At 39.0% G+C, this 12,987-nt stretch overlaps 1 protein-coding gene across 1 annotated transcript in view; it reads right to left on the bottom strand.

The window, feature by feature from the left end:
* ANKFN1 (ankyrin repeat and fibronectin type III domain containing 1) overlaps positions 1–12,987 on the bottom strand; it is a gene marked incomplete at its 3' end in the record, with an annotated part of 433,720 nt that overhangs the window by 51,474 nt on the left and 369,259 nt on the right. Inside the window, exons 10-13 of the mRNA XM_082859995.1 lie at positions 9,928–10,035; positions 2,682–2,781; positions 2,260–2,392; positions 1,666–1,782 (exon numbers count right to left, since the gene is read on the bottom strand). Of these exons, the coding sequence (XP_082716121.1) occupies positions 1,666–1,782; positions 2,260–2,392; positions 2,682–2,781; positions 9,928–10,035 (458 nt within the window). The remainder of the gene's footprint in view (positions 1–1,665; positions 1,783–2,259; positions 2,393–2,681; positions 2,782–9,927; positions 10,036–12,987) is intronic.

Here is a 12,987-nt window from a genome sequence, read left to right on the forward strand (position 1 = left end):
TATGATGGGCTAATTAATCTAAGCTAGGCAAGGAGGAAAATGACCTCAGAAGGGGGCTGATGCATTATGAAAAGTGATGGGGGTCAGTACCTTGGGGGGCCAAATCCAAGAGCTGTTGCAATGGAAGTAATAGTTGAGTAGGGCACACTGACCATCATGGCTTCCCTCTAGCCCCTCAGTGTTTAACTGCAGTGGCTTGTGACAGACAGCCTAACCCTTCTCATGTTACTGATATCAGATGAAGGTGTTCTAGGAAGCCTCTAATAAACATAAAATAAAGAGCCCCATTTGAAATTCTAAAGTTGTTCAGTCTGTGATCTAAGCACGTCTGGGCTGTATGGTGGGCTAATGGGAGGGTCCATTAAGGACTCCTGGGAAAGAACTTTACTAAGGGACCAAGGAGCCTACTGGGAATGAAGTTTATCCTAAAGAAAGAGGTGTTCTTGAGGTCTAGTGGCTTGATCCAGCTCAAGCTGGTCAGTGATGAAAGGAAGAGGCTCTTTGAATTCAGCACAGTCATCATGGCCCAGCTCCAAGAACTTCTTGAGTTGAAGGAGAAGATTCTGTAATCAAGAGTGAGTTGAAATGGAGAGCACGGTTTTTTTAAATCTTACTGAGGACAAAAGGCAATATACTGCCTATGCAATGGAGCATAGAACAGGAGGTTTAAGGGTTACCTTTCAGAATTTATTATAATAGCAAGACAATAATTATTATTCTTGCAAGGAGTCAAATTATTGCATGGGTCAAGAAATGAAATTCGTGTAATTGCAGGTGGGGGTGGAACTGTAGAAAATCTTTTTTTGTTATTATGACTCTATTTTTATGCTTCGGTTGGTATGGCCTGGCCGAACACAGCTTATGTAGATTCCTGTTATGTGTATCTCTGGGGTTGATGTAACTGACAGCTTTGTAGGTAGATACCCATCACTGATCAAGGCTTATCGATATCTTAAAGGGCCCAGTTCTATGTTGCAGATGTTTTTTTGTGCTAAGAAGCACGAATTCAGATATCAAAACAAAACAAAACCAAAAACAATGAAAGGGAAACCCAGAAGAGACTGGTTAGAATTCAATATCATCTCTAGGAGGGGCTCTGGAACCTACAAAGATTCTTGCAGGGCTTGGGGACCTGATCTGATTGGGTTAATAGTACAGAAGGATTAAATTCAGAATTAAAGGTAAGCTTTTAAGTTTTTTTTTTTTTAAATTATCAAAAATGTATGCAAATGCCTTTGCATCATTGATGCCATAAGCATCAAGCCAAGAAACTCCTTAAAATATCTGGGGGTCTCTTTGTCTATCTCCGTATACTCACAGATGCACAGGATGCCAGAGCATCAAGAGGTCTTCAAGGGAGCTAGTCAACCTCTTATTTTGCAAGTGATGAAACTCAGACCCAGAAAGGAGAAATGAGTTGACCGATTAACATCAAATCCAGAATTCAAGTCTCTTTACTCCTTGTTCACACCTAGACTCTTCAGGTTAGACCCCTGTTCCTCCTTCCAGGAGACTGCCAGAAGCACAGGCTCCCTACAAAGGCAGGTGTGCAGCTCAAACTGTCCGAGAAGACTTCATATATCCTTTCCAGGTAGTATTGGTAACTGAACTGCCGTGTTTTTCTAAAATTTCCTTGGAGGTCTGGGTTGAACCCTGGCCCCTCACCTGTAACTGGGCTGTTGCTGCAAGCATCTTCTGCCGAGTTTGTAGTACTGTGGATGAGGACATCGAGATAGGTGTGCTTTGCCTCAGCCACCTTATATCTTCCCACATACAAGACAGCTGCAAAAGAAGTCACGAAGTCATATCATCGTCCAAGCCAGTAAATGATTTAGGTTGTGGCATCAAAGCAACGTAGGGAGAAGGAAACCTGACCCTCGATGTTTGTTCTCCAGTCCATTTTCAGATGCATGCGAAACAACTTTTTGATCTCTGTCCAATTGGAAAAAGATCTGAATGTTAATGAAACCATCAGATTCACATTTTAGTCTTTGCCAAATGATCCCATAACTCAGAATCGTGGAGACACAATCTGACAGGATGGAAGCTTCTTTGCTTTGAAAATGTAGTGTAGATACTATTTTGGCATTCTTAACGACATAGGGCAAATCAGGGCTGAAAGAGACCTTTGAGATAATTTACTCCCACCCCAACATTTTGGTCACTGGAGACCCCTCAGCCCCTCAACTAAAGTTTCAGAGATTTATGCACAGACTGTTGGTGCAAAGTGGGGAAGAATAAAATTAGAACTCAGGATACCTTTGTGAACCACAGAAAATCTTGTGCAATGGAACTGGTGTGAGAGTCATCTATTTCAGCAATCGGTATTTGATCTTCATTGGTGACTAACATATTGTCTTTGTAATAAAATATAACAGCTATGTAGAGTCCCCTAAAAAGAAAAAGCAAAATAAAAATTGTCCTCAATCATCTCCTCCAAGCCTGGATCATGGAAAAAATATTTTTGGACATGATAAAAGATAATTTAAAATATACCTATGAGCATATTCTTAAATACAACAAATTTATTGGCTATCTTGTCCAAATTTTCAGAAGAAAAGTGAGTTTTGTATTGTCTTAATAATAAAAAAAGAGAAATTTCTACCAAGTTTCCACTCAGAACCAAAAGCAGCAGATTCCTGAGAAGCTAAGACTTCCTGGAAAAACTACATAGGACCCACCGTTTCAAGGTCTTCACAAACTTGTTTGAGGAATGGAATAGGTGTTTCAGGCTCCTAGAGACTGACTGCTTGCGGCCCGTGGTTTGTAATTTTGAACTTTCTGGAACACAGAAAAAAAAAAAATACAGTGTAAATTCCACTGGAAGAACAACAGTCTCAGTGCCTTCTTCCCACCATTTTGCCTTTCTGTCTCCTGTCCCTTCAGTGTCACTTATACTCAGTTTCATGTAGGGATTCAGCTCATTCAGTCTGTCAAGATGCTTTTGTATCTTGAGATGCCAGTAGTTAATTAATGAACAGCTCCTCAAAACTGTTGGAAATGAGTAACATTTATAACTCCAGGTGAAGTCACTTAGGTGTTTTGTTTATATTCTCCTTATTTATTATGAGGTGGGATATGAAGAAACGAGATCAACTTTTGTCCCCAGCTCCCATTGCCTTTTAATAGTCACATACTTCTCAATGTTGGCAAAGCTCTTCTTGTTAGTCTGCATATTCCATTAAATTTTTTTTCATTATAAAATTAATATAGGCACATTGCAGGAAGTCTGGAGCATAGAAAAAAAGAACAAAATCCCACACATATCATCCTGCCACGTTAGTAGAACCACTGCTAGCATTCTGGGGTAGTTTTTTTCCAGTGTGTATGTTGGCTTACAAAAATAGTTGTAGGCATAGGTATGATTATCCTTGTTATTCGGAAGAAGAAACTGAGACAGAGAGGTTAAGTGGATTGTCCAAGATAAAAAAGGCAGTAACCAGAAAAACAAGCATTTGTTCACTGAATAAATATTTATTGGTACACTACTATATGTTAGGTTCTATGGTTACAGTGATGAACAAATCATCCATTGCTTCTGTTTAGCTCTTTTATTTACAGCTGGAGCTCTCACTGATAAAAGTAGTAGATTTCCTGTAGCAGTCTTTGCAAACTGTGCTCCCTAGAGCTGAACTAGATGATCACTGATTTAATTCTCATCTTAAATGTAATTAATGAAGGGAAGCTGAGGTTATTGGGGTCATCACCAGACTCCTGACAGACGTGTTACTGGGGATGAGAACGTGGTCCATATCACTGCTGTTAGACATGGAAACCTGGGCGGATGGCCCATGCCCGAGGCCCAGTGTGGCTCTGCCCGTGATCCTATAGGAGCAGTTGGGAATGAGCTGATTGACAAAACCATTCATGCCAGCTTCAAGCTTGTGTTGGTAATGGTTATTCCTGGCAGAACAAAGCAAAAGCATTTTTTTCTAACTTGAACATGTATTTTGCTGGTTATATTCTACTTGAAAATAATGCTGCTGGGACTTCTGATTAAAGGCAGCATATTGAACTTATTTATCACATACTACTCTCTCCCAAAATCTTACTAAAAGCAGAGTAAAGAGATTTAAAAAAGAGGAAGTGACGTAAATCTGTCAAGACAAAGAGATGGGAAAGGAGACAAAAGCACGTGAATTTTGGTAGCTAGAAAGCAGATGGACAGATGGATTTAGCAGACCTGAGAAAGCTGAGAAGTAACCTGACTCACCCATGGGCACCGTATACTGCTGGAAGAGTGGTGAATGTGGAGCTAAAATCAGGGTGTTTTGTTGAAATCTGTTTAAAAAGTAGTTAGACTTCTAAATATCCTCTCCTACCCTTTCCCCACTCTAGAAGAAAGCTAGTAGCATATTCTCTGGAAAGCATAAAAACAGAGATCTTTAGAGTGAAAGATATGGTGTATGGTTAAAAAATGGAGGGAGGGAGTGGTATGTACTCAAAACAGGTGGATTAAATGAAAGTTTCCATACAGAGTATTTCCCCACTGGACTCTCGGAACAGTGGTACTCAAATTTATATTCTCCAGGCAGAACACTGGAAGAAGCATCTCTGGAGACTCTGATTAGCGTAAGAGTACACCTAAAGATTCTGACATTGGCTTTACTGCTTTCCTAAAGATAACGCCATGCCAGATCACCCTACAGTGATCTGTGTAACTAAGGAGCCCTATCCATGTGCTCAGAGCTTCCCAACAGCTGTTGAGTTCTCTTCTCTTAAATCTGAGTACACATCCAAGGAGCACTAGGCAGTTTGAAAAGCATGTCACAGAAAAAACACAGGCCAAAACCAAACAAAAGCAATTTAGAGGGGAGACCATGTTGAGAGAAGAAAACATAAAATGAAACAAAGCCTGTCATTAATAGCCTGAGAGACAAGCAAAGACATTGCATCCTTGTAAAAAAGATAAAGGTCTGTAAGAGAAATATTCAGAGAACAATAGAGAACATTGGAAATTAAAAATATGTTATCAATGTCTGAAAAACCAAATAGAAAAAAAAATTGGGGAAATCTGCAAGAAAGTGGAGCAAAGAGACATGAGGATGGAGAGTAGGAGGGGCGGGGGTAGAAAACCTAAAGGGCTAGTCCATGAGGTTCAGTATCTGAATAAGAGTTCTCATAGGAGAGAGCAGAGCAGAAGGAGGGGAAGAAATAATTTAAAAAATAATTTAAGAAAATACCCCATACTTGAAGGCTATAAGTTTCTGTATTGAAAGAGCTTGCCAAATGTGCAGCACAACAGACAAAAATAGAGCCACATGAAGGTACATAACAGTGAAATTTTAGAATACTGAAGGTAAAAAGAAAACTTAAAACCTTCCAGGGTAGGAAAAAGTAGATTTCATATAAAACTTCTGGAATCGGAATGGTATCAGACTTTTCAGCACTGAAAGCTTGAAGGCAATGAAGCAACACCTTCAAAATATGAAGGAACATTATTTCAGTTGGGAATACTATACTTATCTACTTCTATACTTATTCTTATTTATCCTAAATAAATATTAAATAGAATAAATACATCTTAAGACACTTAATGTATCCAAAAATTAGCTCCCAAGGGTCCTGACAGGAAGCTACTAGAGGAAAGGCTCCCACCAATGGCAGACAAACCCCAGAAAAAGGAAGAGATGGTAAACAAAAAAGAAGAAATCCAGTATTGGAGAGTGGCAAGAAGAGTGCTCAACGTGGTGGTGAAAGGAGATCCTAGGGTGCCAGTAAGTAACAGACATAGAGGCAGCCAGTAACCAGGCTAGATTGGAGCAGGTCAGAGGGCTCTATGAGAGGTTTCTTTAAGAAGATGCCATTTGAAACAATACTTACGTATCTGATTGTATTGAGAGAAAATTGAGAGAACTGGAGAATAGCTTGGGGATTAATTGGTTATAAGCACATGGAAAAATAAAAAAACACATAATAAAAGTTGATTATTATCTACAGAGGAAACAAGTTATCCAGGAAAGGAAAATAATCATAAAATTTATATGATCATTATAATGTTAGCAATAAATATTGATCTTATTAAATGACTATATTAGGAGAATGAGGGAGTAGGAATTACATATATGTAGAAGAGGGTGGAGGGATAAAAAAGAAATAATCATCTTCCTTAGTGAGATAATAACTATATATATATATTTAACATACAAATCATTTTAATGAAGGACCAGTTCTACTTTGTATATTTTTTTAAAAATCAAGAATTAGCAATATAAGCCTGTTATTTAGAGATATGGAGAAAATATCAAAATAATTGAGCCTCTAGGGAATAGAAAATGGAGGATGGGAGAAATTGTTTTTTCATTCATAATAAAGTTCTTCGTAGTGCTTTACTTATTTTAAGTAATTCAGTCCTCAGATGGCCGACAGGTTTATATAATTCTTATCTGCATTTTACAGGTGAGCAAAGCGAGGTATAGAGAAGCTGGCAACTTGCTTAAGGTCATGCAGATTTGTAAATGTCTAGCCTGTATTTGAACCCACATAATCTGGCTTCAGAGTATAGTCACATATAACTTAAATAAAAATGAAAACTAAACTAAAAAAATTGGACTAAAAAAAGATAAAAATGAGAAATGCTACTACCAGTTGGGAAAGGGGCCCATGAAAATGTCCAGTATTTCAGGTCTCCTCCAGTTTGGGCACATGGTACAATACAGTTGTACTTTTGGAGCTCTTGTGGTTGGGTTGGGGCCATGTGACCAGTTTTATCAATGAATTTTGAGTGTAAATGATAAAGTCTTGTCCACATGACACCTTCAAGAGTCTCTTTTCCTTTTCCCATGGGTGCTGAAGTATATTTCCAGAAAGAGGATCATGACAAGACAGAAGGACAGCCAGCCCTCAGGCAACCAGTGGTAGACCTATAGCATGTGGGAGAAATAAATATTTGGGGGGTCATGTGGATACTACAGCATGATACAGCCTATCTTGACTGATACAAGGTCTAAACTCACTTTTCTCCTAAGAACCACTGTGGCTTCTATTCTGTCTCTGCTTAGTTCAGGGCTCTGGAGCAGTGGTTAGTTTTCTGGACTCTGAATGAAGCAGATCTTTAGCTTTTAAGTGCTTGGAGCATAGAGAGCTTATGTTATTCATACTGGTATGTCTCGCACCTAACACATAGGAGACAGTGTTTCAATTAATGTTTGCCAGTTGAAAAATTGGATGATAATTGAAATTCACTCCTGTAGGGGACTGCTTTAGTGAACACAGTTGACTTCTTTATAATTCATTATGGATATCAGGGCATCAACCCTGTGGACAATAAAGGCCACTCAACATCTCCATTGAATTTCCGTCCCAGTACTGAAGATGCGAATTAGCTGTGGCCAGTTTTTTAGCCAAAAATAGAGAAATTAATGTGGGTTTTGGTATCTCCCATGCAGGGCTTTGGTAGGAGAAGGGATGTTTTATTATTAGTTCTGCATTTAGAATATGCTGTGTATCTATTGAGTACTCCAGGCTCATTACAATGGAGTTAGTGATTATACTTTAATTCTAGGACATATAAAATGCTGAGGATGAGAGCATCTCATTCTTCATTTGGAAGAACAATGAGAAAAAATAAGCTAGAGTTTGTAAAGTGCCTACTCATGCCAGATGAGTTTAATACATTATCTAATTTAATTCTTGTAACAGTCCTGAAAGATACATATTATTATGCTTGTTTTTTTCTTATAGGGAAGCTACGGCTCAGAGAAGTTAAATGCTTTTCTTAAGTACACACAGTAATTGGATGAACTGGGGTTTGAAATAATTGTTTTTTCTAATTATAAAATTTGTAAACCACGTAGTATCAATATAGTTTATTTTAAATAACAATTTTGTAGTTTTCTGTATGCAGTACCTAATTATCCTTAATTTATCCTTTTAGATTTAGAGGGATTTATGTTGTATCATCTCGGAAGGTCATTTCTCTTATCCTGGCATATTATAGGTCAGTGTTCCCCAAAGTTTGTGGCTTGGAACACTAATTCTGTAAAAAATGTTTTACAGTGGCCAGGTAAGTTTGGAAAATGCTTGCTTAACCAAATTCAAAATTTCTTTTTATTAGAGTCTTTAATATTTTAATGTCTATTTTACATTTCCAAGAGAGGGATATATAATGTAACAATTTCCAAATATACTTGACTAGAGACCCTTTTTCAGCTGAGCATCTTATAGAACCACTCTTATGTGGAACACACTTTGGGTACTGTTTAAATATACATTTCAATATAAAAATATTCCTCCCTTTTGGGAAGTTCTACCTTATGCCTTACTTAAAGCTTTCTTGATACTGTGTGTATATTTACATCCCTGTGGGGTGAAAATAGGTACATGATAAAAGTTGGATGGAAACCATAGAAATAATTGGGCTGTCTAGACAATCATTTCTTGATTATTGGAATGTAATCCAGTAGTAATGGGGAGAACATCTAAATCCTCAGATAATATACAAAATAATCCCTCATTCTCATGAGTAGTTTTAGCTTTCCCCCTCTGATAAAGACCAAACACAAAGTGGCTTATGAATTGCAGAGAATAATCTATCCAATTGCTTCATTATTTTAGCCTGCCATGCAGGAACTAATGGGCAGGGAAATGATGGAGAGGCAGAAGAAGAGAAAGGAGCCTAGATAACGCCTGTCTTGGTTAAATGGGCCCTGGATAACTGAGAACTGAGTGTATTTGGTTGGTGTGGAATGTTGAAGGCCCTAGTCTGGGTAAAGTTTTCCTAGAGATCCGAGAATGAAATCCCACTTGGGTTTCCTTCTTAAGCCTCTTCCATGCATATTTACATCTCCTAATGAACCAACCACTCATTAGAACATTATTTTCTTGCAAACAGTTGCCCTCATTTCTAGCTATAGCCAGCATTTCTGAAGGGCTCTGTTGTCATAGCTATACAGCAACTGGGAACAACTTTTTGCTAATGCTAAGTATGATTTCTTTATACCTAGTAAAAACTCATTTAGCATTTCTAGTCTCAACCATAGATTATTAACCTAGCTGGGCCTGCAGTGCCCTGAATCTAGAGAGTACAATGCAGTTAGAGATGTGATGGGTGAAGGAGCATGGAAAATGAAAACTTTATGGAAATTTAATTCTCCAAATAAAACTAAGTGCCTGCTCCACGAATCATCACACAGATCAGAAACCTGACCCTGTCCCATTTGAACAGCCCAAGTAGAAAATAATCTTTTTAAAGCTTCTCAGAGACTTTCTGGGTGTAGTTGGCTAGGTCTAGAGAACTTATGCTCTACTTCCTCTTGAGCAGTAGTATAGGGGAAGATTAAAATCCAGTGCCCTGTCCTGATGTAAGGGTGGGAGACAAAAACGAGGTGTGGCAGGAAGACTGGCTTGGAGACAGAAAGCCTACGTTGGTATCTTGATTCTGTCTCTTCTTGGCATTGTGACCTTGGTCAAGTCACTTAGCCTCAGTGATAATTGCCAAAATGAGGATGAAAAAGAGATATTGGATGTGAATTGTATGTAAATTTTATAATAAATGTACACAGAAGTTTAATATTATTGTTGCTGTTATAATTGGTTGTGCTTCCTCAGGGATGTTCACAGAATTTTTGTTGCAGGTGAAAAGTTTGAGCGTGAATATCCCAAAGACTCAGCACACTGAGAAGTTTTGTGAAGGTACAATTTAAAGGGAAGGGAACTAATGGCAGCTGCAATTTTTCCTGTGCTTGTTTTCAAACTGTTCCTATGGAGTGAGGGTGCAAAAGAAAGAGGAAGGGAAGGAAGGGAGAGGGAAGTCTCTTCTGAAGGGTTAAAGTAAGATAGTGCTGTAAAGTGATTCCAGATGTACAAATATTAATATCTTTCTCCCTCCCTGATGAATGAGAAGGTATGACCCAGTTAGGAAACTGCTAAAATTACCGGCGCCACCGAGACCTCAGTCGATGGCCCAGCACAGATTTTTATCCTTACCCCGGCAACTATAATGCTGATGAAGGGCTCGGACCTGCTGCAGCAGACCTTCCAAAACTTCACTCTGTCCCTTGTGTCTAGGCGCTCTGTCGTCATAGTCTTTCCAGTCTATTGAACAAAAGAAACAAACAGAGTAAAATTTTCAAGTAGGCGAGGCCTCTTGCCTGCACTGCCTCGGGAGCTGAGTTTTGCTCATACTACCCACAGACTGTGTGGATGAGCACCCAGTACTTGCACAACTAGCAGGCATTACCAAGGGTTTGGAAGCTGCCATTTTTCAGGCCCTGTGCAAAACAGCAATTGTGGTTGGTTTCTTGAGTTGGGCAGTTTTAAGGCAAGAGAAAATGGTAATTGAAAGCCAAAAGAAAATAGAGAATTTGGGAGTCCAATTTCCCCTCCCCCAGCTCCTTACCCTCCTTTTCAGCGTCTGTGTCCTAATCAGTTCCCCTGTCACCTCTCCACTCAGCACCCCAAGTCGCCACTGGATTTTCACAGTAGGAAAGAAAGGGGTGGGAATGTGCAGACTAGATGAAATCCACGGTCCCAATGCTTTTATTGTAGGTTTGACACTTTTGGCCAAATTGACATTTCTTTCCAAGGAAAGAGCCCATGTCAGATGCCAAGAAATGGAAATCTACATTTTGCTCTAATGAATGTCTGCTTTGGTTAGCTGGCACAGCAACTCCTGCACATACTCCGAGCCACCAACCACGCTGTCTGCTCAGTCTCTAAATATACAGTATTAGCTTACATGGCAAATTTAAATTGCAATACCCACTGAGATTTTTCTCCCCCTTCTATTTTCATTCCATTTGGCTATAATGATATCAAGAGTAATAACCCGTATGGGACTAATGTCAAGATTATAATTCTGCTGTCTCCAACTCTCGATTTTTTTTTCGGCAGGTCAGTCATTTCATAGTCCATCCCTATTCTCTTTCCCCTGGTTTTACTTTCTGGATCTTTCAAAAGCAACAACTTTAAGTGCTTCTTGGTTGAAATGCTTTCTCTAAAATTGCTAGACATTCTTTTCGAGAAAAGCCCGTTAGTTCACAAGTATATTTGAGGCTTAAATTCTAATCGAACAAGTTTCAAATTCCCTCCACCTAGAGTTATTTTAAAATATGGAGTCTCCCTTGTTTAGAAACTTAAGCAGATGCCATGACAGTTAAAGTTAGGTAAAAGCATTCCACATTGGTCCATCCAAGGCCGAGTAGGACAACATAGTTAGAAAGAATGCAGGTTCTGGAGTCAGATAAACCTGGGTTTGAGCCCTGCTTCTTCTGATTCCTAGCTCAGTGTCTGTAAAACGAATTACTTATACTGACAGGGCCTCTACTCCGTAGTATGAAAAAGGAGTATAGTATCTATCTTGCAGGATTTTTGTGAGGATTAGATGAGAGGTATATTAGCTATCCAGTGCAATGTTATGTGGAAAGCCTTATGTAAATAATAACTTAAAAAGAAGGGAACTCATTGTTGGAAAGTTAACTTCCTGAGTGGTGAGTATGGAAACATCATTTCTTACCTTAGCAGATAATTCCCTTTGAAGAGGAAGGCCTCAGAGATTTTCTAATTCCTCCTCCTTCCCACCTTCCCCCATGTACCCTTCTTCATTTTACCTCTTAGAAGACTGAGGCCCAGAGATAACCGTTCCAGTTCTAAATTTTTCAGCTTGGTGGTGATGGTGGCATGGCCAGGACTATAACATAGTCTCACGACCCTCCGTATAGTGCTCATTTCCTTATACCATGGACATGTTTTTGTTTTTGTTTTCTTTTGAGAAGGAGGGTCAGAGTTTGGTTGGAGTCTGTGTGGTGTGGCTTAGTTGTGGTCAACTCTGGAGACAGGGAATTGGCATAGGTGCTTTCTGTGGACTCTGTTCTTTGTTGGCAGAAACTGTGACTTAATTTCTCTTTGCTTCAGGTTTTTTCTCTGTAAAGTGAGCTTTTGAGTCTCTTTTTAGGTTATTTGTGGTTTCAAAGAAATACTGTAAGTAAAGCACCATTCTGGGCACATTGGAGATGCTCATTAAATGTTGGTGAGGCACTGTGACTAGAAGCATGATGGTGTTCACGTAGAATGGGCTAGGAAAGATCTTTTACTGGGAAATTTGGAAATGTTTGAGGGAACGAACTCCAAGTGGCCCTTGGACTATCTATAGTTTCCCTGGTATCTGGACACAGTGAGAATAAACATTGCTCTCATGTATTCCCAGAGGCCGTTATGAGTTTGTTTCCTTAGTTGGATGAATGTATCTGAAGTACTCAGATAAGATGAGCAATGTTGTTGGCTTGAGTATGACTCCTGGGGGACTGAATTACTATATGGCCCTGAACGTGCTAATACATTCTAATGAGTGTTAATACTGCCATCAGTGCAGGGGGAGATGAAGTGGACCTGGCTCTTTCAGCTGAGGCCTATTACATCAGAGGTGAGCTTGAGCTGATGACTTTATGGTACATTAGAAAATTGCTAATGCTAAATTGCAGCCCGAGTGAGCACTGGACATGATGCCAAGGTTTTTGGAAAGAATGAGTCTTTCTCATAGATGTTTGGAAGGTTCTGATGACTACATAAAATAGGAGACTTTAGGGATGAGGGAGAAAATTGAAAATATATTAAGAAATCAGGAGCCTGACAGGAATAAACTTAGTGTGGTAGGAAAAGAGCAGATCATGCCACATAATACTGTTCACTGTTCTGGTAATGAGACACTTGAATTGCAATGCAGTGCAGAGCTTACATTCACTGGTGATATCAGGGCTTTCCTGATCGTAACTCAGACAAGCCTGTCTGGGTCCTTTTCTCTTATTATGTACCATACCATATAACATAAGTCTATAAAAACACATTCAGGCCTTTTGTAAAAATATTTTAAAAAGTTTTATAGCTTATTGGAACATATTACCAAATTTCCAATTATTCTGTCATGTTAGAATACATTGTCTTCTAGTAAATATCTGAATACTGATATATGTTACATCACAATGTCATAGTCTGTTTATAAATAGAACGAGAGTGTTTTTATATTGTTCTTTCCAAGTGACATGGCATGTC

Source organism: Leucopleurus acutus, assembly GCF_964270905.1.
Source record: "Leucopleurus acutus genome assembly, chromosome: 19".
NCBI classification, from domain to species: domain Eukaryota; kingdom Metazoa; phylum Chordata; class Mammalia; order Artiodactyla; family Delphinidae; genus Leucopleurus; species Leucopleurus acutus.